At 35.9% G+C, this 24,546-nt stretch overlaps 1 protein-coding gene across 6 annotated transcripts in view; it reads right to left on the reverse strand.

Moving 5' to 3' along the window:
* The window catches only part of AP3B1 (adaptor related protein complex 3 subunit beta 1), a 352,698-nt gene that overhangs the window by 255,402 nt on the left and 72,750 nt on the right, over positions 1-24,546 (reverse strand). For 4 of the 6 annotated variants that reach the window (XM_059175303.1, XM_059175305.1, XM_059175304.1 and 1 more), the window contains one exon: positions 2,934-3,009. The exons of 1 other annotated variant lie outside the window; for it this stretch is intronic. In XM_059175303.1, the coding sequence (XP_059031286.1) occupies positions 2,934-2,990 (57 nt within the window). In that variant the 5' untranslated portion in view covers positions 2,991-3,009. Of the gene's footprint in view, positions 1-2,933; positions 3,010-7,836; positions 7,863-24,546 lie in introns of those variants that run through there. One more of the 6 variants, XM_059175302.1, reaches the window with a different exon arrangement.

A 24,546-nucleotide genomic window follows, 5' to 3' on the forward strand; every position in this document is an offset into this window, starting at 1 on the left:
AATTTAGAACATTAGAAACACTGGAAATTAACATAGCAAGTGTAGTCCGAAATGGGTTTTTCTATTCTCACCATGTAAAATACAGAGCAAGCATCTTTTCTATGTTTTAGTGAATTACCAAACTCCTGTTCAAATTTGTATCACCTTCCAACATTTAATCCTTGGCACTTCCAATATTATAAATTATCTTCCAGAGTTCCTCTAATGTGAAGTTTTTTTGGCACCATTTCTTTCTCTGGCATATCTTCATCCTTTCATCACAACCATTTCCCTTACGTATGTTGAAAAGCTCACCTTTACTACATTCTTCCAGCTACATAAATTAGTGTCTCTCAAAAAATTGCTGTTTCACCATTCCCACTCTTGGCTCTTTCTCTATAACTCCATTTACTTTCTACCTGATTTTCATTTCCAATGTTACCACTTTTTTCGTTTTTTAAGATTTTATTTATTTATCAGAGAGAGAGAACAAGCAGGGGAAGCAGGTGGCAGAGGGAGAAGCAGGGTTCGATTCCAGGACTCTGGGATCATGACCTGAACTAACGGTAGAATGGAGGTAGATGCTGCCTGAACCACCCAGGCATCCCAAGTATTAACACTTTTATTTCTTTGCTGACCAAATCTCTCATTATCCATTTTTATAAAATGTCAAGTGAGTTTCTCACTGGGAAGCAAGGAAGGAACACAACTACATGTTTTGCTGTCTGTAAATAAACCACGTAATGTACACAGTGACAAATCAATAAAAGATTTTGAAAGAAGTGACATAACTGGTCACTGATCATGATGCATATTTGTTATCTATACAGTGAGTTGTGAACTTAAGAGTTACTGGTGAAGTTTGCACATTATGCAATTACTCTGTTAATAAGCCCTATAACTGAAATTTGAACCATGTTGTTGTGGGATTGGTATTATTTAACTCAACTATGTTAACTGAAATCTGTGTGTTATCAAAGCCATATAAAGCAAAAACTACTTGTCCAGAAATGCAATTATTTATACGGCTTAGTGTTACAACTGAAAAATTTACAAAGAATCTTGAACATGTCCCCTACATTACCAAATGACATAAACCTGAATTTAAGAATCAAATAACCTGCAGGAATTCTACAGATGCAGTTAGTCCTTAACTTTTATAAATCTGATTTTCATAACAAGTCATTTTTTAACACAACATATTGAAACTGATAATTACCTTTCATAAAGGTGATATGAATTTAATATGTAAGAAAAGAAAGGAGGGGGCGCCTGGGTGGCTCAGTGGGTTAAGTCGCTGCCTTCGGCTCAGGTCATGTTCTCAGGGTCCTGGGATCGAGGCCCGCGTCGGGCTCTCTGCTCAGCAAGGAGCCTGCTTCCTCCTCTCTCTCTGCCTGCCTCTCTGCCTGCTTGTGATCTCTCTCTCTATCAAATAAATAAATAACATCTTTAAAAAAAAAAAAAAGAAAGAAAGAAAAGAAAGGAGGGGCTCCTGGGTGGCTCAGTGGGTTAAGCTGCTGCCTTCGGGTCCTGGGATCGAGCCCCATGTCAGGCTCTCTGCTCAGCAGGGAGCCTGCTTCCCTTCCTCTCTCTCTCTGCCTGCCTCTCTGCCTACTTGTGATCTCTGTCAAATAAATAAATAAAACCTTTAAAAAAAAAAAAGAAAAGAGATTTCAACGTCTCATTTGGTAGCATTTCCTTCTGGAAAACAGTATTGTTTCAGTTGTGTTGTCACATTATACTATTTCAGTTGTGCTGTCACCTTATTATACGAGTTTATTTGTGCAATTATACAAGTATATTACATTTTGACATTATATAAAAATATGTGGGAAATAAAATCAACAATGGTAGTGATAAAAAAAACACAGAAGCAATAAGAAACAAAGGTTTTATAAATTTAATTCCACTGAGAAAAATCAAAACTCTTTAGCATTAGACAATCACTGAATTAAACAGTGTTTTCACTTTGAATGCAAAAAAAAAAAGTGTGCATACAATACAAACTGCAAAAACATTTTATTAAAAATTGTATATACAACTAAAAACTGCATTATATTTTTAGCTTACTGATAACTGAACTCCTCTAATAACTTATTAGTAAATTGTTTAAATTTTACATTACAATTGAAAACTGGTTAATGGTCTTACACTTACTAATATTCATTAGAACTTCTATGATACAGGGCATCTGGGTGACTCAGTCAGTTAAACATCTGCCTTTAGGTTGGGCCCTGATCTCAGGGTTCTGGGATCAAGCCCTGCATCGGGCTCCCTGTTCTGTGGGGAGTCTGCTTCTCCCACTCCCTCTGCTCCCACCCCTGCTTGTGCTCTTTCTCTCAAATAAATAAATAAAATTTAAAAAAAAAGAACTTCTATGTTCTTTTTTTGTTATTGTTATTGTTATTGGTAGTAAGGGAACTTGAAACACAGAAGACTGCTCACAATTTTTAGGCCATTAAATGACACAAGAAAATCCTTTCACTAATCTAGACTCCTTCCAAGTAGGAAGTCAAAATGTTGTAAATAATGTTATTTTGTCCTTAAAATGATTAGCTCTTTCTATCTCTATTAGTGAAAATCCTTTCACTAATCTAGACTCCTTCCAAGTAGGAAGTCAAAATGTTGTAAATAATGTTATTTTGTCTTTAAATGATTAGCTCTTTCTATCTCAGAGGAGAAAAATTTTGATATTAGAGATGGGGAACTTAGAACACAGAAAAGATAGAATTAAAACTCAAGCTCTGGAAAAAAAAAAAAAAAAAAAAGCAAAACTCAAGTATTGGAACTGTGACACTCCAAAGTTCTTCCAAAACATTTTAGACAGGAAATACTAAGTTAATATAAAGGGAAAATGAGGTATTTGTCTTGGTACTAAATATATTATTTAACATATATTTAATATAATCACTACGTGTCCCTTTTCCAAAATTGAAATTATCTATTTTACCTACCCCAACGATCCGTTTCATAGCATCCAATTTAGCAGAGTCTTTGTTGCTTTCCAACATTTGCTTTAGATCTTCATTCCTATATAAAAGATAAGAAAAAACCTCCATATTTCAATTTTTACATTATATAGTTATTAAAATACAGTTCTTAAAAATTAGAAATAATGGGCGCCTGGGTGGCTCAGAGGGTTAAGCCTCTGCCTTTGGCTCAGGTCATGATCTCAGGGTTTTGGGATCGAGGCCCACATCAGGCTCTCTGCTCAGCAGGGAGCCTGCTTCCCTCTCTCTGCCTGGCTCTCTGCCTACTTGTGACCTCTGTCATATAAATAAAAATAAATAAATAAATAAATAACCCTGTCTTTTTAAAAAAAAATTAGAAATAATGAATATTATAAAACGTCATTCTTAAATATAATTAAATATATATTTTCATCTACTCTACAAATATTGAAGTGCTACATTGTAATGAAGCCCATCAATCATACAAAAATATAAAACTGTACCTCAGTTCTGGGTAAAATATCTATGTGAACATAGGCATAAAGATTCTCCCATCTAAAAATCTCCTCTGCATTAATCATCAAAAAGAAAAAAGAAAAATTCTTGAATTACCACTAAAATATTTTCATAAGCCAAAAAGTAAGAATTTTCTTTTCTCAAGAAAGAACACTCATCAAGAAAGGCTCACTCAAACCATCCCTTTTTAATCCCTACCTCTCCTCCGTCAAAAAAAAAAAAAAAAGAGGGGTGCCTGGGTGGCTCAGTGGGTTAAAGTCTCTGCCTTCGGCTCGGGTCATGTCCTGGGCTCTCTGCTCGGCGGGGAGCCTGCTTCCTCCTCTCTCTCTCTGACTGCCTCTCTGCCTACTTGTGATCTCTGTCTGTCGGGTAAACGAATAAAATCTTTAAAAAATAAAAAAAAAAGAACTTGAACATGAGGGCAAACACTCAGTATCCCTGATACTCCCTAATCAAAGAATTATGTAAAGCCAATTTTAACACTTGAATGAGAAGACAAGGTGATGAACCAGAATAGTTAGTTAGTAGTAAGGATGAAAATGTAGGATAGATGCAAGAACTACCTACAAGTTGAAATCAGTGTGATGCAGTGACGGTGAAGAATGAGATTGGGGCACTCAGTAAGGATATTCTGTGTTTCCAATTTGGACTGACCATGCTACCATGTAAGATAAAATAGACACTTCCTATTTCCCAAAACTAATTGCTATATAAACATCCTTAAAAGTGCAGAACAAAAACTATCACTACCTTACACAGAAAAACTGAAAAAAAGAAAAAGAAAAACATAAGAACACTTTTTTAAAGATTTTATTTGAGAGAGACAGACAGACCACAAGCTGGGGGAATGGAAGGCAGAGGGAGAGGGAGAAGCAGGCTCCCCACTGAACAAAGAGCCAAACACTAGGCAGAGGCACAGGCAGACACTTAACCTGACTGAGCCATCCAGGCACCCCCTAATCCACAACAAATTATTTTGCTCACAACTGATCTGCTCCTATCCTAAGTGAAACTTCTCCCAGCATATTCTCCCAACATATTCCCCCTAGCTAAAGAAAATCTGTAATTTGCAATCTCTAATCATTTTTCCTTCAACACGAAAGGACAGATTTTTAAAAGTTATATAGCTAGGCGAAGAGTTCTCACACTTGACACCAAAAGTACAGTCCATAAAAGGGAACACCAATAAACTGGATCTCATCAAAATTTAAAACTCTTTCTCCCCATTAAGAGGAAGAAAAAGAATAGAGACTGGCAAAACTATCTGCAACCATATTGCACATATTGCACATAATCGATAAAGGACTAATATCCAGACTATATTTCAAATTTCAAAATTCAACAGTTAACAAAAAAATTTCAATTAGAAAAGGGACAAAACTATGGATTAAACTATGTTTCCTTAACCCCAAAGGTGACTTTACTAGGGCCTTTAAAGAGATCAGTAATTAAATAAGGTCATAGGGGTAGACCTCTAATCCAGTAAAATGATGTTGTCCTAAGAAGAGAGAGAGAGACATCACTGGTGCACACCCACAAAGAAAAGACCATGTGAGAACAGAGAAAGGAGACAATCAAATGTAAGCCAAGCAGAGGCCTCAAGAGTAATCAAACCAGGAATTCCAGTATCCTGGGAGAACTGTGAGAAACTGTGAGAAGTAAATCTCTGTTGTTTAAACTACACAGTCTATATTTTGTTAAGACAGCCATAACAAACCAATAGATTTTAGTACCCAGAAATGTAATGCTGCTATAACAAACCTAAAAATGTGCAAGTGGCTTTGGAATTAAGTAATGGATAGAGGCTGGAACAGTTTGGAGGTGCATATTTAAGACAAAAAAACCAAAAAACAAAAAAGCCTAGATTGCCTTAAAGAGAGTGTTAGTAGAAATATGGATGTTAAAGGTGATTGTGATGAGATCTCAGATGGAAATGAGGAGCATGTTATTAGAAACTGGAAGAAAGGCAATCCTTGTTATAAAGTGGAAGGAACTTGTCTCCTAATTTTCTTCTAGTGTTGTATGGAAAGTGGAAGTTAAAAGTAATGAACTTGGATATTTAGCAGACAAGATTTCTAAGCAAAGTAGTAAAGGCACAGCCTGGTTTCTCCTTGTTTCTTATGATAAAAGTGAGAAAGATAAACTGAAGGAAATGTTAAGCAAAAAAAGAACTAGAACTTGAAGATTTGGAAAATTTTCAGCCTATCTATATTGCAAAATATAAGAACTCTTCATCGGACCTTTTTCAAAAGTGTGGCTAGAAAATTATTTCACCAAGATTACATGGGTACCAACCCATGAATATAAGCAGGTGTCAGAGCAGAAGCCAGAGAGAGAGATGGGATTATACCACAGAGACACTGCCAGCTTGGAGTAAAAGGGAGAAAAGAAACAAAATGAGGGAAGTCTGTCGGACTTCAGGATTCTACATGATAGGACAGCATGAGGACGCAGAGAGATATCAGCCAATGGTACACCAAGGAGACAGGCCTGAGAAGAAACCAAACCTGCCTTCAGTATGATGGTAGACATTTGGCTTCTAGAACAGTGAGAAATAAATTTCTGTTAATCAAGCCACCCGTTTCGTGGCATTCTCTGATGGCAGCCTTGGCAAACTAATACAGATATCAACAATTCACTAAAGGAGGTACACATTGCGAAAGGCATATGAAAAGATAATTGCATTACCTATTAGGGAAATACAAATTAAAACGACAGCAAGATATAACTACATATATATCAGAATGGCTCTCATCTAAAATTTTTTAAAAATGGGGCACCTGGGTGGCTCACAGTTGGTTAAGCACCAACTCTTAATTTCAACTCAGGTCATGATCTCAGGATCATAAGATTGAGCCCCGCACTGTGCTCTTCGCTGGGTGTGCAGCCTACTTAAGATTCTCTCTCCCTCTCCTTCTGCCCCTCTACCCACTCTTACATGCTCTCTCTCGAAAGAAAAAAAGAAAAGATTAAGTTAAATTTAAAAACAGTAACAACACCTAATGATAGAACAGAGAGGAACTGGATCACTCATTTACTGCTGGTAGGAACTTAAAGGGTTACAGCCACTCTGGCAGTTTGGACAACCAAGTAATTTCACTGTTGGGTATTTATCTCTGGGAAATGGAAACTGATACACAAAAACCTGCACACAGGAATTCATAGCTGCTTTCATCCCTATTAGCCAAAATGGAAACCCAGATGTCCATCCACAGATGAATGGTTCAGCATGGAATACCACTCATCAGGTTAGATAAACTATTGATACATAAGACAACTCTGATTAATCTCCACAGAAATATGCTGAGTGAGAAAAGTTAATTCTAAAAGGCTAAATACTGTATTATTCTACTTATATAATAATTGTGAAATAACAAAATAATAAATTATGGAATAAAAAAATAAATACAAATTATAGAAGCAGAGAAAGGTCAGTGGCTTCTGCACATTAAGATCAAAAAAGGGAAAGGCGGTTATAAAAGGGAGATGGAACAGTTATGCATCTTTACTGATGTGATGATGATACATGACACAAAACAGAATTGAGGACACACACACAAGTAAATACAAGTAAAGTCTTAAGTTCAATCTAAAAAACCAATTATATAACAATTAATGGTTCATTTATAAGAAGACAAAGAAGCCAATCAAAAATGAATGGTTAAAAAAAAAAAATGGTCAAGTGGTGCCTGGCTGGCTCAGTGGAACATGTGGTTCTTGATCTCAGTTATAAGTTCAAGCCCCACCTTGGCTAAAGGGATTACTAAAAAAAAAATGGTTAAAATATGTCAAGACATTTCACAAAAGATCAGGAAAACCAGTAAGCATATTAAAACCCGCTTAAGATTATTAACTATCAGGAAAATCCATATTAAATGAGATATCATTAACACCCAATGGAGGAACTGAAATTAAGAGACTGACAATAACAAATGTTGCCAAGGCTCTAGAGAAATGAGAATTCGCACATATTGTTGGTGGGACTGTAAGAACAACAAAAACACACACATACACACACACTCTCTTTGGAAAACTGGGTGATTCTTACAAATTTAAACATAAGCCTATCATGTGACCCAGTCGATTCCATTTCTCAGAGAAATAAAAACATATTTCCACATAACAACTTACATGAACATTCATAGCAGCTTTATTAGTAATAGTAAAAAACTGGAAGAAATATAAATATCCATTGGTAAAATGTGACTTAGCCAAACACTGGAATACTACCCAGCTATGAAAACTAATTACTGATAGATGCAACACAGTGGATGAATTCTTAAAATCATTATTCTGAGTGAAAGAAGTCAGACACAAAACAGCGTGATTTAATTCATTTAAACTTACAGAAAAGGCAAACTAATCGAGACTGAAAGCAGATAAGTCATACCCCAGGGCCATGGAGTAGAGGAAGAAATGGAGAGCCAAGGAACGTAAGAAAACTTTATTTCATAAGATGGTGGAAATGTTCAGTATCTTCTTCACTGTGGTGGTGACTTCACTGGTACAGATACCTGTCAAAACATCTAATTACCACCTTTGGGTGGATAATTTATTATATGCAAATCATACCTCTGTAAAGCTAATAGTAAAAACATTCATAATGTTTTATTCAGGTGTGAATAAGATGTCGTGTTCTCCTAAACAAGACCAAAAGACATAAATCTACTTCTGAGAAAAACATTATGAGGAATCAGATAAGCCACCACTTTATACTTAGATATCAATTAAGCTTCATCCATGCTTACTCAAGAATTTAAATCACTACATACTGTATTTTAGTATATCAAAGCAAAATCTTCTCAAAGAAACTAAAAGGAAACTAAGACTGTATTATTACAAATTGTAATTAACTACTTACAATAGTTATTCATTTATAATTAGCAATCTTTCAACTTTTCACAAGGCAGAAAAAGGAAAAAAAACTTATGCCACATGACTACTTCATGAAACAGTTCAATCACCAAAAAGTATGAGAAACCTGGGTGGCTCAGTTGGTTAAGCTGAACTGCCTTCAGCTCAGTTCATGATCCCAGGGTCCTGAGATCGAGTCCCACATCAGCCTCCTTGCTCAGTGGGGAGTCTACTTTTCCCTCTGCCCGCCTCTTAACTTCTTTGTGCTCTCTCTCCTTACCTCTCTGACAAATAAATTAAAATCTTAAAATTAAAAAAAAAAGTATGAGAAACCCTTGCTTAGTCTATGAGTAAACCAGAAAATCTTCTTTAACTATACATAGAAATCCTGGACACAAAACTACTAACTAGTGTTTGTACACTTTATGAATTTAAGCCTCATGTACACAGTAAGCACTTACCAAGAATGAATGATCAATCAGATGTTATTACAGGCTAAGTTATATATCTTCCAAAATTCCTATGAAGTCCTAACCCCCAAAATGTGGTTATTTGGAGACAGAGCCTTTAAAGTGGTAATTAAGTCAAAATGAGATCAGGATGGATGGACCTTAATCCAACATGACTTGATGTCTTTGTAGGAGATTAAGACACAGACAAAGACAGAACAAGGGATGACCAGGTGAGGACACAGCAAGAAGGTGGCCACCTGCAAGCCAGGGAAAGAAGAAATCAGAACTGCCTATTTTGATCTTAGACTTACAGCCTCCAGAAATTGAGAGGAAATAAGTTTCTTTAAGCCATAGGTTCTGTGTCTTTCTATTATGGCAGCCATAGCAAACTAATATGGAAGGTAAATGTTACAAATGGTCATTACATAAAAACATAAATAAACAAATAAATACTAAGTACATTTTTTTCCAAAGAGTAGAGGCAATGAAATTTATTATGCAAAAAAAAAAAAAAATTACTCTTCTTTTCGAAGCAGCTCATAAAATTAAATACAATGGTGACAACTAATGGGACACAAAAATAGTTAAATAATTAAAACAGTGACTTTTCTCTAAACTTACAGTTAGAAAATACACAAGTAGTAGAGAAAGCAACACATAAAAACTGTATCTGAGGATATACAACTACCAAATAATAAAATATCATAAATGTTCACTGGGTTACATTTAGAATCCCTTCTTAAAACTTGTCACTCTTCTATACTGCAAAGGTAACTGAAAGGAATATTAAAAATAATATGCCTGGGTGGCTCAGTCAGTTAAACATCTGCCTTTGGCTCTCAGTTCATGATCCCAGGGTTCTAGAATCGAGTCCCACCTTGGGCTCCTTGCTCAGCGGGGAGCCTGTTTCTCCCTATGCCTACTGCTCTCCCTGCTTGTGCTGTCTCTCTCTGACAAATAAATAAATTCTTAAAAAAAAAAAAATGAGTTTGCCTCAATTAGAGAAGTAGACATAGAATATATTAAAAAAAAAAAAAAAAAAGGAAGGGGGCCTGGGTGGCTCAGTGGGTTAAAGCCTCTGAAAAAAGATTTTATTTATTTATCAGAGGGACGGGGAGAGAGCGAACACAGGCAGACAGAATGGCAGGCAGAGGCAGAGGGAGAAGCAGGTTCCCTGCTGAGCAAGGAGCCCGATGTGGGACTCGATCCCAGGACGCTGGAATCATGACCTGAGCCGAAGGCAGCTGCTTAACCAACTGAGCCACCCAGGCGTCCCATAAATAAAATCTTTAAAAAAAAAAAAAAAAAAAAAAAAAATGGTACCACACGAGAGGTTTTTTTCCCCTTATCTACCTTGTTATTTTCTTTCTACTTTTTATTTTTATCTTTGACTTAATGACCATGTATACTTCCATAAATGAAAATTTTAAACCCTTCCTGAAAAAATCTTACAAATCTTAGTGGGGTAAGAAAGAAAAAAAAAAACTGAAATAATTAGATAGGGGAAAAAAAGACTATGTGATGACACATACACATATCAAAAGTAAAAGAAAGTTCATTTGCTCATGTCTGCCCCCTTACACTTTTCCCAAGAGCTCTCCAACATTCTTCTCCACCAGTGTTAGAGAAGTGAGCAATGAAGAATAACAAAGCAACAATTTTTAGGATAATCCAACCTCTCCAATCCTAGGAGTAACTTTATTCAGAGCCTAATGGAAACTTGGTTTACTCCTTTTAAGCTTGAGATACCAGAGTCCCCTTCCCAACCACTTTTAGGTACTGACACACACTCTCAAATTAAAAATAAGAAAACAAGATCCCAATATTAAAGCCAAAGGTTTTGCAGATCATGTTTAATGTAGTCTTCAACAAACATAAGTATCTTTTGTTTTAACACAGGCCGATAGTAAGTTTGAGGTTCAGAGAAGATACTAGAAATACCCCAGGCACTGCTTCAACTTGATGTAATATTCAACTTCACACAGGTATATCATGAAAACTATTGAAAATTCTGACATAAATTACATTATTTCTTCTCCAATTCCTCTTTGTCACCAGTTACTGTTACTGTCAACAGTAAAGGCTTGGGAGACTAAAAACAAATACCTCAGGGACACCTGGGTAGCTCAGTCGGTTAAGCCACTGCCTTCGGCTCAGGCCATAATCCCAGGGTTCTGGGATGGAGTCCCACAGCGGCTCCTTGCTCAGTGGGGAGCCTGCTTCTCTCTCTCCCTCTGCCTGCCTTTGCTCTCTCTCTCTCTCTCTCTCTCTGCCTGTCTCTATTTGTCTGTATGACAAATAAATAAATAATCTTTTTTTAAAAAACACACACCTCAAAAAACACATCTCATTTACCCTCAAAATAAGTGCACTTGTATAGGGTCATTTTAGGTCTACCTTCTTCCTTATCTGGATTCAAATATGGCCTATTAACATGTATCAGTTAGTTCATTAATCTTAGAAATTGAGAAATTCCTTCTGCTAAACATTAAGAGAGTTGATTCAAATAATGCTGAATTGGCAATACTTTCACTGACAGGTGAAAAACAATACTTGTTTGAATTATTATTTTTTTAAATTTACCTGATTTTTTATTTACCTACTGACCAGCAGCTTTCCAGCTTTGAGTACTAGGATACCAGCTTTATTTTTACATAAGTGACATCTTGTGGTAATAAGTGGTATAACTTTTCCTTTCATTTTCAAAATATATCTTTTTATAGTTTAAAGGAAAATATGTAACTGGAATTAGAGAAAATCTTACTATTACCAGAAAGACACTCTCATCAGCACCAGTAAAAAAATCACCTATAATCAAAAAGCAAAATGTTACCAGTTATACATAAGAACTTAAGAGGTAGGAGAGCTTTAACATTGTATAAATTAACTCTTTTCTTAAAAAACAAAACAAAACAAAAAACAATCTATAATCCAGGGGCACCTAGCCAGCTCAGTCAGAAGAGCATACAACTCTTGATTTCAAGGTCATGAGTTCAAGACCCATATTGGGTATAGAAAGTACTAAAAAAATAAATAAATAAAATGTCTATAATCCATATTTCATTTAAATCTTTCACTCCTTTTAAAAACAATGTGAATTAAGGGAATGATTAAGACTATACAGCCTTATACACTGTATCGGTGATACTCAAAGTGTGATCCAAAAAAGTTCAGTCCAAGAACCATCACTAATCCACAAATTCTTTTTACTAATCCATGAGGAGACATGTACAGAAACTGAAAGCAAGCAAAGCTAGAAACCTGACAATAATTCAACACTATTTTTTTGAATCTAATAAAAAAAAAATGGGGGCTTGCATTTTGCATGCTTTCTTTCATTCCATTTTTCCAGTAATTTATTTCTTAATGTATTTTACAGAAGATCCATGATGGACTAGAAATTTGAAAGAAAAAAATAATAATTATTTAATCAGTTTGCAAGTACTGCAATATACACCATCTCCTTCTTTTCCCTCAAAAGGGAATTTGTGTACCATAAAAAGCAACACCTGAAATTTAAACCCAGGAATGATGGACTAGGGAAAGTAACATGGAATAGCAATTTCTAGTTGGAGGCATGTCCCCCAAACAACGTATCAAATCTTTAAAAGGAAGGTGGACCTTTTCAAGCCCTGTCAAAAAATTTTAAAATTCTAAAACATAGGTAACTCTGTATGCTTTATGAGCCACTTAAATGAAAAATGTTTCTACTTAAGTGTTACACTGTACAAATAGATATGTTTAAAAAAAAAAAAAAACACCTGGGAACAAGAATCAGAATTTACTTTTTTCTAGTGCTAAGTAGCCAAAGGGAATGGCCTTCATGATACATTTATGTGCACAATATAAAAACTTATTAGTAACTTACAGTTCAGTTATGACCTATACTTTCCTTGGATGACCTTCAAAACACTGTATAGTTTTGGGGACAAAGTACTGACTTAATAATACAAGAGTAAATAAAACAAAAACTCCCAACTACCTAATCATCCATCTACTAACCCCCTAAAAAAAGAACACAAATTATCCAAGTAAATATAAACTTTTCCTTCTATATTGTTCACAAAACTAAAAAAGGAACAGTGTACAATTGCCATCACCACTTCTTCAACCTTGGGTAATTTTTTTCTCTCTTACTCCTCCATTAGAATTTCTCTCACAAAGGTACAACTTCCTAATTTAAAAATTCCATGAATACTTTTAAATTATTCCTCTACATTTGATATAATTAACCACTACTTCTCCATCTTAAATTCCCTCCCCTCTCAGATTCTGTAACTCTACTCTCACCTGGCTACCACTTACATTTGTGCCACCCCAGTAAACAAAAATGATCAAAATCCTCACCCTTGTAGAGTTTTCATCCTAACAACTAAAAGAGACAAAACAACAAACATAATAAATAAATTTTAAATCATGAGGTGATATGAGGGAAAAATAGAGCAGAGGGAAGAGAATGCAGTAGGAAATGGAGAAGGCAATTTTAAAGAGGGTGGTCAGAGTAAGCTAAATAAAGAGACATCTGAACAAAGATTTACAAGTAAAGCAGTCAGCCATGCAGACACTGGGAGTGAGGAATATGGAGGAAGAGCACTCTAGGCAAAAGAGACAATGAAAGGGGAGTAAATAATATGTTTACTCCAAATGAAAAAAGGAACCATTGGAGGGCTTTGACTAAAGGAGAGCCATGATCTGATGATACATGTGACAGAATCATTCTGGCTGCTATGTTTATAATACACCGCAGGGATTTCCACATCTGCCCATGGGTCTATAAGAAACTAAACCTGCCACAGAAAGTAAGTATAAAAGCTGGAAGAAATAAGTAACTTTCTGAATGCACTAAAGAGCAACCAACCAATGCAGTCAAGACTTAAGGGGCCAAAATCCTGCAAAGAAGAGAAGCAGACAACAAAGTGAGCTCTGTATTTACACCAGTTTTTTCCTTGAATATATTTCCCAAACCGCCATTTGGGAGACTAGAACTCAACAAGAAATGGCAGTTTTAACAGACTGAGGAGACAAATGCTGAAGTTCATAGGTAATAAAGGAAATGGAACTTGAAGGGCAAAATTACAGAAGAGAGAACCAGTGAAAAGGTACACAAAAATCCCTTTAAGTACTCATCTACATTTTCACAGGGCATGATTCCAGAAAATCCAGCAGAAAACAGTTCAGAAGTTAAATATCTGTGCAGGGATTTCAGCAACTATGCACTGCTATGTAGAGGAGTTGGAATTCAAGTCTCTGGCAAGTACAGAGGTATGGTACATATCCCAGCCTTTCAATTAAGATTTTAAGAATTTTTCCAAAGTAATGAAAGACATAAGCCCACATATTTTAAAACCTGAAGAAAACAGAATACACACACATGCAGAGAAAGCTACTCTAGGCATAGTGTGGTCAAGCTGATGCAAATCAAATCAGTGAGAAAAATCTTAAAAGTATGCAGAGAAAAAAAAGACATTTCCTTAAGAAAAAGGTCTGCAGAACTTTTCTGTAAAGGACCAGATGATAATTTTTTTAAAGACTTATTTACAAAAAAACAAACAAACAAAAAAAAAAAGACTTATTTACAGAGAAAAATCAATAAAACTTAAGGTTAGTATGTACTTTGAATAGGTTGTAATAAAGACTTAATGAGATCACTATAAAGTACTTACTAGCACGTCTAGCGAGTTCATTAATTCAATATCCACATGCCCCAGAAACTGTTCAAAATACTGAGATCCCTGACTTCTTGGGACTTACATTCTAAGTTTGAACACAGGATGGGTAGGAGGAATGACAGAAATGATAGAAGGAAAGAGGAGGGAGGGAAGGAAAACAACAAAAGTGGACAGAAAGACCATATAGCAGTACTAAAAATAATTAAAATAGGGTAATGAAATAAAGTAAGACTGGGTGACCATAAAAGTCCTCTCTGGGTACGTAATCATTTAAGCTGAGGTCTCAAATGAGGAGAAGGAGTCAACCAAATGAATTCTGCAGATACTATGGCAAAAACAAACCTGGATATATGAGGATCCAACAGAAGGTCTACAAAGGATTTATAAATGAAGACTATGGTTGTTTTCTCAAGCACACTTAACACCGTACATAAAAGGCACACAATAAATATTAGTTCAAAGAATAAATGAATATTTGCTACATACTAACATGTTCATTAGAAACAGAAAACTCCAAGCTTTCCCTGGATTCTCAAAAGGCTCCATGACCCAATAAAGGTTAAAACTTAGGATTACATTTTCTAGGTATACATCCCATGCATACAAGTTTTAAAAACCACGACGCCATAGTTCACAGCAAGTCTCCATGTTTGCCAAACCTTTTATCAATGACGTCAGCTACTTGCTTTCTTGGAAGGCAGCACAAAGTAAGTTCTACTTTCGCTCAGGATATTAGGATGACTTCCAGAATATGACAACTCATCCTTAAAGTTTTCAAGAAAATCTCACAGAGCACTGAGCCAGCTGAGCTTGTATGTGCTGAGACAAAAAAAGTTGACTGGCACAAGGAAAAGTTTCACTGTTGAAGAGCAATATAAACCAAAAATGCCACTTTCTATAAAAGATAAAAGGCTGGGGGAGTCTCAGAAGCAAGAAAAGAAAAATATAAACAGAAATTTTTAAAGCTTTTACACCAAAAAAATGCCATAAAAAGTCAAAAATGAGTAATTTTCTTAAATTATATAGAAGCCTTAACTAATCAATTAAGAGCTGACCAACAGGGAAATGGATAAAAGACACTTAAAAATATTTACTGAAAGAATAAACCAATAAATATGAGGAAAAAGACTTAATACACTCATAATCATGAAGACTCCATGTAATAACATTTTGCACTGTAAGACTGGCAAATGTTATGAAATTGGATGGTACCCAATATTGGCAAAGGTGCAAGGGAAACAGACTTCACTGGTGGTGGAGGGAGAAAACTGGTGCAACCCATCTGGAAGGTAATTTAGCAATATCTATCATAATTTAAAATGCAGTAAACTTTGACCTACAACTCTATTTCTAGAAATTTTTACTACAAATAGATAAATTCTCACACATACTCAAAAGTGTATGTTACAGTATTGCTTATATTCAACAAAAAGTGAAATCAATCAAATGCCCCTCAAAATGAGATTAAATAAAGGGAATAGTAGGAAATATTATATAGTGATTAAAAAAAACACTGACATAGTTACAATTGCTAATATGGAAAGGCCTCCAAGATGTATTAAAGGATAAGCAAGACACATTAGAGAACAGTATATATATTATCATTTCGTTTTTTAAAAATTTCCTGGAAGGATACGTAAGAACTTTCTCATTGTAGTTATCTCTGAGAGTATGGGAAAGAGTTATGTATTTTCCACATTACTGACTACCTTGCCACTAATATGCCTTGCATTTCTAACATATAATTAATGTATTTAGCTACCTGACAGTGCTATTGTCTTCTATAACTTATAACACCATATTATTTTAGGACCACAAAGTCTCTGTGACACATGTGTGGCTTTATTATTCCCACTTGAGAGATAAGAAAATTGAAGCTCAGGAAATACAAGACAGCATACAAGCAGAAAATTATACAGACATAAGAAATTGTGGGGCGCCTGGGTGGCTCAGTGGGTTAAGCCGCTGCCTTCGGCTCAGGTCATGATCTCGGGGTCCTGGGATCGAGTCCCACATCGGGCTCTCTGCTCGGCGGGGAGCCTGCTTCCTTCTCTCTCTCTCTGCCTGCCTCTCAGTGTACTTGTAATTTCTCTCTGTCAAATAAATAAATAAAATCTTTAAAAAAAAAAAAAAAAAAGAAATTGTGAACTCACACAGCTTTTAAGTATACCACCACAGAACTAGGGAACGGCAAAGCAAGAAATTAAATGTGAGTCTTGTTTTGAAATCCAACATTCTTCCCATTTACCACATTGCTGTCAACTTCTGTTATAATTCAAAAACTATAAAGTAATATCCTGTAAGAATAAAATCTATAACTGACAGTGCCATAGTACTTCCTCTCTAGTCTATAATCTACCACAAGACAACTGTTGTATATTTTTTCTCTTAAACTCACAATTTTTACAGAAAGAAAATTGATCCCTGGAACCATAATGAACACTAATTCTAACTATTCTCAATAGTAGTCTAAAACATCTGTGATATACTTCTGTATAAGTCAAAATAAATTTTATTTTCACTGACATTACTTTGACTATATTTCGTTAACTTTATCTCATGTAGATTCATCAGCTCAAAATTAATTAGTATTACAGAACAGTATATTCCATCCAAACAATTCATCTTTGTTGGCTCACATGCCTCACTGCTATTGGCATGCCCCCACAATAACGGGCATGGTGCCACAGTAACAGATGGGCATAAACACAGACATGCCAAAGAGTCAGTATGTGCATCAAGTTTGAGTATTAGTATTAGATTTTTCTCCAAGAAATTCATAAACTATAGTAGAATAAATATAAGTGTTCTACAACTATGTTAATAAGATATGCCAACTCAAAGCTAGATTAATTTTTAAATTCTTTTAAAAAACCACACACACAATTTTCCAAGGCCACAGAAGGCAAGTTTTCCATCTGATGAGTTTGGATCAGCCTCCTGTGTAGGGAATTGAGGAAACCAATATGCAATCTCTATAAGCTTTGTCCCTGAAGCACTTGAAAATCTCACTAAAAAGTTTAGTTTTCAGAAGTCACATGGCAGTGTTACAAGACCTAAAAGTTCTAAAGAACACTACTGAACTGTAGGTGGGGTTAAGATGTAAATTTAATATTAGGCATTTTTTACACTTTTTTTAAAAAGTCGTGTTTCCTGATGTGGGCTGTGTAGCCCTTGAAAGAGAAAAAAGGTCCTATAAATTACTATTTGACAGGAATAGAATCTAAAAGTACAAATCACCTAAATTTACATGATTATTTTAAATTCTGCCATCTCTTGAAAAGAGTGTCATCTCTTCAAAAAATTATTTCTATGTGATTTTAAATTTTTGAAATATAAAACATACTCCTGACCAAATCACACTGAAAATTTTAATTTTTTACTACATTAATGAAAGGTTTCAAAATACTAAGAATGCTAAAGATAGTAAGAAAAAACCATTTGTGGTCACTATCATCCAAAATCCTTTGTTAAGAAATATATAAGGTACCAGTATATACAGCATTCTGTGTGTTTCTGTGTGTGTGTGTGTGTGCGCGCGTGTAAACAAAAACATCTCTGACTTCCAGGCACACTTTCTCTTTGAAGAAATGTTCAAGTATCCAATCACCTTGAGAAAACCGATCTACTATTTTTTAATTGCTGATATTGTTAGATAGCCAGAAATTATGAGAACTATGTGTTTCTAACTTTATTTAATTTACTTTCAATTAACCCTAGCACTTCTATGTACTATTAAATAATAGTTATCTATTTTGATTTTATTAAAGTACATAAAAGTGTGTGAAATTCTTACTGCCCCCAACAGTTTTGACTTTATATACTCAGAAGAGTGTCCTATGCTTCTGGATTTCAAGGACTGGGTAAGATTTCAACAAAAATTCTGGACAATGACACACAGTTGCCCACTTTGTGGTATCCCACATAAAAATGTAACAAAAACTTCTCTCTATGGACACTATGACTTCATATACGGAAATAGGAAGTATGTTTGCATTCCTTTGATTACTAGGAGCCATTTATATTTCTTTAGTAATCTAACTACTCACACTATTTGGGGCTAATGTTCTTTAGATACTATGCTTTTACCTTTTTTTCATTCCCAAATATTTCTGGACCAATGTTATACTGACCTTTCCTATTGTCACAAACCTATCTCAAGAACAGATTTTTGACAGAATTTCATTAATTCTAATGACAAGTGCATTTAGTCGCAGACAATATGTACTGCTCTCTCACCTCAAAACATTCCCAAATACATAGACAGTTCTAATCTCTCTTTTTTTTTTTAAGATTTTATTTCTCTTTTTTTTTTTTTTAAAGATTTTATTTATTTGTCAGAGAGAGAGAGAGATCACAAGTAGGCAGAGAGGCAGGCAGAGAGAGGGGAGGAAGCAGGCTCCCAGCAGAGCAGAAAGCCCGACGCACGGCTCCATCCCAGGACCCTGGGATCATGACCTGAGCCAAAGGCAGAGGCTTTAACTAACTGGGCCACCGAGGCGCCCCTCTGATCTCTCTTAACTACAGTCCAACATCACCAATGAAAATGTCTTTCTCCTTCCCAAAGGTCCTCTCAACCCTTCCTCATTTCAGTCAACAGTTCCCACATTCTTTTAGGGTGGCTAAAAACCCAAACTTCTCGATTCCTTCCTCCCCTCAACCAAATCCAATGAGTAAGACCTCTAAATTCCCCTTTCATAATGTGCTCACAATTTCTTTCCTCTTCGTACCCACTTACACCAACAGACTCCAAATCATCATCACATTACTCTTGGACTTTTATAACAACCTCCATTATGGTCCCACTCTGCCCCCAGATTCTTTTCTCTGATTTATTCTCCACACAACTCCAGATTAATCTTCACAAAACACCACAGCAAAAGTCACTTGTAATCATCAACTCCTGTTCTTAGAACAGAAGTTGAAGTCCAATTTTCTTCACAGTCTAACAAGTACTTCTCAAATTTTCCACTGCTCTTTTCCAGGAACTCCCCTCTTTATCCATACTGCTTCATTCACTACTGTCAGGATAAAAAGGCAAAATATGTTACCTTCATTCATACTGTGAACCCATATCATATCCTACTAAGAACATCTTTCATCCTCAGGGTACCTGGCTGGCTTAGTCAGTAGCACATGCAACTCTTGATCTCAGGGTGTGAATTTGAGCTCTGCACTGGGTGTGGAGATTACTCAAAAATAAGATCTTTAAAAAAAAAGAAAAAGAAAAAAAAAACACTCTTCATCTTTTCCTTCCTTATATTAATGCCTAAATCAAAGTCCTACTCTCCAGCAGCTCCATGCCTTCACAGACCATTGTCTCCTTCAATATCCTGGAGCATTCCTCATTCCATTTTATACTAGGCAAGTATTAACTTTTTTTCTTAATGCTAGCATTCTGACACCTCACATAGGAATTTTCTAAGGGCCTCTTAGCCCTGGTTTTATGAATATGTGAATATAGTATTTTACCAATAAAATTCAATGTATTAACCATTAGTTTAAATTTAAATGAGAACACTGTTAAACAAATATGAAGTTACCTGCCCCATGTTGTAATGCTCATGGTTTTGGAGGGGGAGGGTTGTTAAAGATTTTATTTATTTATTTACTTGAGAGAGAGAGAGCAAGCAGGGGAAGTGGCAGAGAGAGAAGCAGGCTCCCCGCTAAGCAAGGAGCCTTGCTTGCTAGTCCTTGGGACTTGATCCCAGAACTTGGGATCATGACCCAAGCACAATGGGTCATGATCAGATGCTCAACTGACAGAGCTATCCAAGTGTCCCAACATAACACATTTTTAAACCAGTTTTTATGATTTAACAAACACTGCATTGTCATATAAGTCACTATTAAAATTGGGTCCTTGTGGAAAAAAAAAAGAAAATGTTTTGCAAACTAATATATGACCAATGGAATACTGTTTTCAAAGAACAAATATAAAAGTCCTGGAGTTCCAAAGCCAGGGAAGAATGAGGGAATAGCACCCATGAACCCAAACAACATGCAAACCACTTCTCTATTTTGGAAACTAAGAGACCCTACAGATAATTACACATATGGGATCATAACAGAACTCAAAAAAAAGGAGAAATAGTACAAGTATGTAGGCATGGTATCCTATAAAAACCGAAGGTGGAATCCAAAACAAGTGAACCTAAGAGTATCTGGATGAGAAAGTAATGGGATACAGAGGTAGCACTAGTAAGCAGAAGAGTGGTCTGTTTGCACCTTGCATTTGGTGCAAATAATCAAGGAAAAAGAGGCCTGGGTTAAGGAGAATGTGAAGATGTCTGCAGTGTGGGGTTTAAGGATGGGGGAAAAAAAAGTACCAAGTCTATCGACAATGGGTGATTTCGAACAGAAAGAATCTAGACTTACTTCTGTCATCAAGATTCCACAGGCAGGACAGAAGACAGGACTAGTATGTTACTATGAAGACCAGGGAACTTACGAATTCTTGAGGTATATGGGATGGATGGCCAGAAAACTACAGAATATGAAAGTACTCTAAAAATATAAGGTATTATTACTGCTATTACTACTATTACAATGCTGGTTTGTGTCCCCAATCCAAGAAGAGACAAAACAGAGAAGCCATTCAATAAAGGCTTGACATAATATGGCAATGGTGGCATGGAATAGGAGCAGTGAGTATCAAAAGTAACTGTTAGGGGTGCCTGGGTGGTTCAGTACTGTACATTTATGTCCATTTATGTACAGTTATGTACTGTCTTGTTCCCCAACTTTAAGGGGGTTATTCAAGTATTCATAATAGAGAGCAACCCTTTAAAATTTTAATGGGAAAAGGAAAAATAAGGAAATTAAAATAAAAGCAAGAGTAAGGCTAATATGCCATAAAGCTCCCTACACTTGCTAGTCACACACCACAAATTCTGCTCGAAGTTTTCTAACAGTCCCTATATAAAGGAAGCAATGATATTCACTGTTGATAAATAAGGGGGGAAGGGAGGACCAGAAGAAATCGTTATTTCTGACACTAGACTTAATGCATTCATTGCAAAAAAGTCTTCAAAAATAAACACCATTGAGCTTAACTACTTCTTTTTTTTTTTTTAAGATTTTATTTATTTATTTGACAGAGAGAGATCACAAGTAGACGGAGAGGCAGGCAGAGAGAGACAGAGAGGGAAGCAGGCTTCCTGCCGAGCAGAGAGCCCGATGCAGGACTCGATCCCAGGACCTTAAATCATGACCTGAGCCGAAGGCAGCGGCTTAACCCACTGAGCCACCCAGGCGCCCGAGCTTAACTACTTCTTTTATCCTTGCTACTGTGATTTGCTACTCTTTACTCAAGACATTTTAGCCACTGGTGATTACTCTGAGTGACTTTAACATCCACTTGGAAGCCCATTCAATACTCTGATTTCTAAATTCCTGTCCTAATCATTTTTACTGATACTCAGCTCCAGGCAACTTGCAGCCATTAACTGCCACAGTCATACCCTAAATCATACCCAAACCTTGTGAACACCCAAAACTATTCCATCTCTGAAAAATTAAATTCATACAACTCTTTCTGATCAGTCTCCTCTCCTTCCAGCACTCTCACTCAGTTATTCCCACACCACCTATTCCTTTGACTTCTTAAACACTTCTGGTCCCCTGATACTCTATTTTCTTCCCATCAGCCCTCGACTACCTTTACTTTTCTTCCCACTCCAGCTTAGATACCATCTTTAAGTACTTCAACATCTTTCTTACCAACATCCTCAACTTCTTGCTGAACTGTCATTCATAGCACCCACGTAGCTAAACCTCAGTTCTGCCATATGAACTGACCATTTTCTTCATATTTATGAAAGGACTGCTGAGTGCTACTAGAGAAAAAGATCAGACTGTTGACAGTATAAATCAATAATTTCTAACCTCCACTAGGCTACTCCTCAGTATCATCCCACAAGCCTTCCTGGTTTTCTGTCAGGACAAGCCTTCCCCATTGGCTCTACCAACTACTTCAGACTTCTTCTAAAACATTCATCCCTACCACTTCCTCTCCCTCTCATCAGACGATCCAGCCATTTTTCCCTCTCATTCTTTGACAAAAGACTATACCCTTGGCCTCCAAATCCAACCTTTCCTCCTTTTCTTTATCATGCTCTAGCCCTCCCTCTCTTGTTTCCCAACACCATTTTCTACTGCCTCCTTCCAATCAGCATTTAAGCATTCTCAGCTCTCTCAATCCTTAAAATAAAGAGCTCCTTAGATTCCATGTTCCTGTAATTCTACCCTTTCTCATCCCACTGAAAGCCAAAGTTCTTTGGAAAAGTGGTGTTCCTTTACTCACTTCTCACTCATGTGTCAATCCACTGCAATCTGATTCCCTACACTATTGTCAGTACTACCACCAAGGTCACCAACAAGTGCCTTATAACTAAGTCCAAGAAAAACTTCCTCTCAATTTATTTTACTGGCCTATTCACCACAGCAGCTCATACTGCTCACCACTTACCTCCTTCCCGAAACACTCTTTCTTTGATTTCTGTTTATAGCAAAACATACCTAAGTTCCTCTTCTTTTAGGAAAAATGGGAAAGGAGCTCCTTCTTTAAGAACAGTTTAAAAGTAATAGAATATCTATCCACAAGACTGAAGATTAAATAAAAGTTTAAAACAAACACATTTTTACTTCCCTATACCATCTAAAATCATTATTCCCAAATCCTTGATATGCAAACAGAATTCACCTAGTGCTTATTAACTTCTTTTACTTTTACATGGTGCAAATTAAAGATACTCCATATAATTCAGTAGTTTTAAATGCTTGTGAAATATGATTCAGTAAAACAATGGTATGAAATTTAGTAATATCTGAAATTTAGCTACATAATATGGTAATTGTTCACTTTTCTAAAAGTTTAGTGCTTCTTCCAAGTTAGTGGCTTAATTACAATATGTCCTAAAAGAACTATCACTTTAAGAAATGAACAGACTCCATATACTAGTAAATAAAAAGAATAAAACATAACACCATATTACACTATAAAATCATACAGTTTGTTTTAAAATACATAATATACATATATGCAAAAGAAAAAAGAAAAGGGAATATCTATATTATATTAATGGATTCTATCTGGATATTGAAATTAGGGGGGTTTTTTTATATGTTTTGTTATTTCATATTCATATGTATTTATTGTGTCTGTTGTTATTTTTTCATCTGTATTTGCTAAATTTCCTATAAGGATAAGAAATATCAATCCAGTGAGTCTTTAAATCAAATAAATTTGTTACTTTACTTGTAACATCGCAAGTTACATTACCGATGTTATATCACCAATTTTTCCTACTCTACATCAGATAGTTCTATCAGCAAACAAGGTAATACAGTTTTTCCCATTAAAAAAAAATCCCTTGACTCATTAACATTCCTTTCCAAGTACCACTCCATTTCTCTGCTCCCCTCCCCTAATACATACTAACAGCGAGTCCTCTTTTCTCTCAAGCCCAGTCCACTCAGGCATTCAGCCCCACTACTACACTTAAACTACTTGTCAAGGTCACCAAAACCCCCCATGGACAAATCTGAAACCTACTTGTCAGTAATCTTACTTGACACTGTTGGTACTATTTGATCCAGTTGCTCCCAGGAATGCTCCCAGGGCTTAGTACTCTGATCTTTTCCTACCTTCACTTCACTGGTGTCTTATCCAATCCATGGAATTTACTACCATCTATAACCTGAGGACTCCCAAATATAGATCTCTAATCTGAAACCTCCGACTCATTCACCCAACTGCCTATTTATTATCTCCACTTAAGACAGCTAATAAGCATCTCAAACTTAACATGCTCAAGCTCTTGATCCCTCTTTCCTTTAAAAACTTCCTTTTCACACATCTGGATTTTAGTTGACAGCAAATTTCAAACTTAACAGCCATTTGGGCAAAAAACCTTGTGTTCATCCTTGATATCTTCTTCCTTCACATTCCACATCCAAATCATTAGCAAATTTCATTGGTTCTGCCTTCCATATAAATCCCGAATTTAACCCCTTCACTCTATTAACACCAATCTGATTTGGTCATCATCTTCACTTACCTGCATTATTGCAACAGTCTCCTTGTCAGTCTCCCTACCCTAGATCTGGAGTCTATTCCTAGTT

Source organism: Mustela lutreola, chromosome 5 (assembly GCF_030435805.1).
Source record: "Mustela lutreola isolate mMusLut2 chromosome 5, mMusLut2.pri, whole genome shotgun sequence".
NCBI lineage: Eukaryota > Metazoa > Chordata > Mammalia > Carnivora > Mustelidae > Mustela > Mustela lutreola.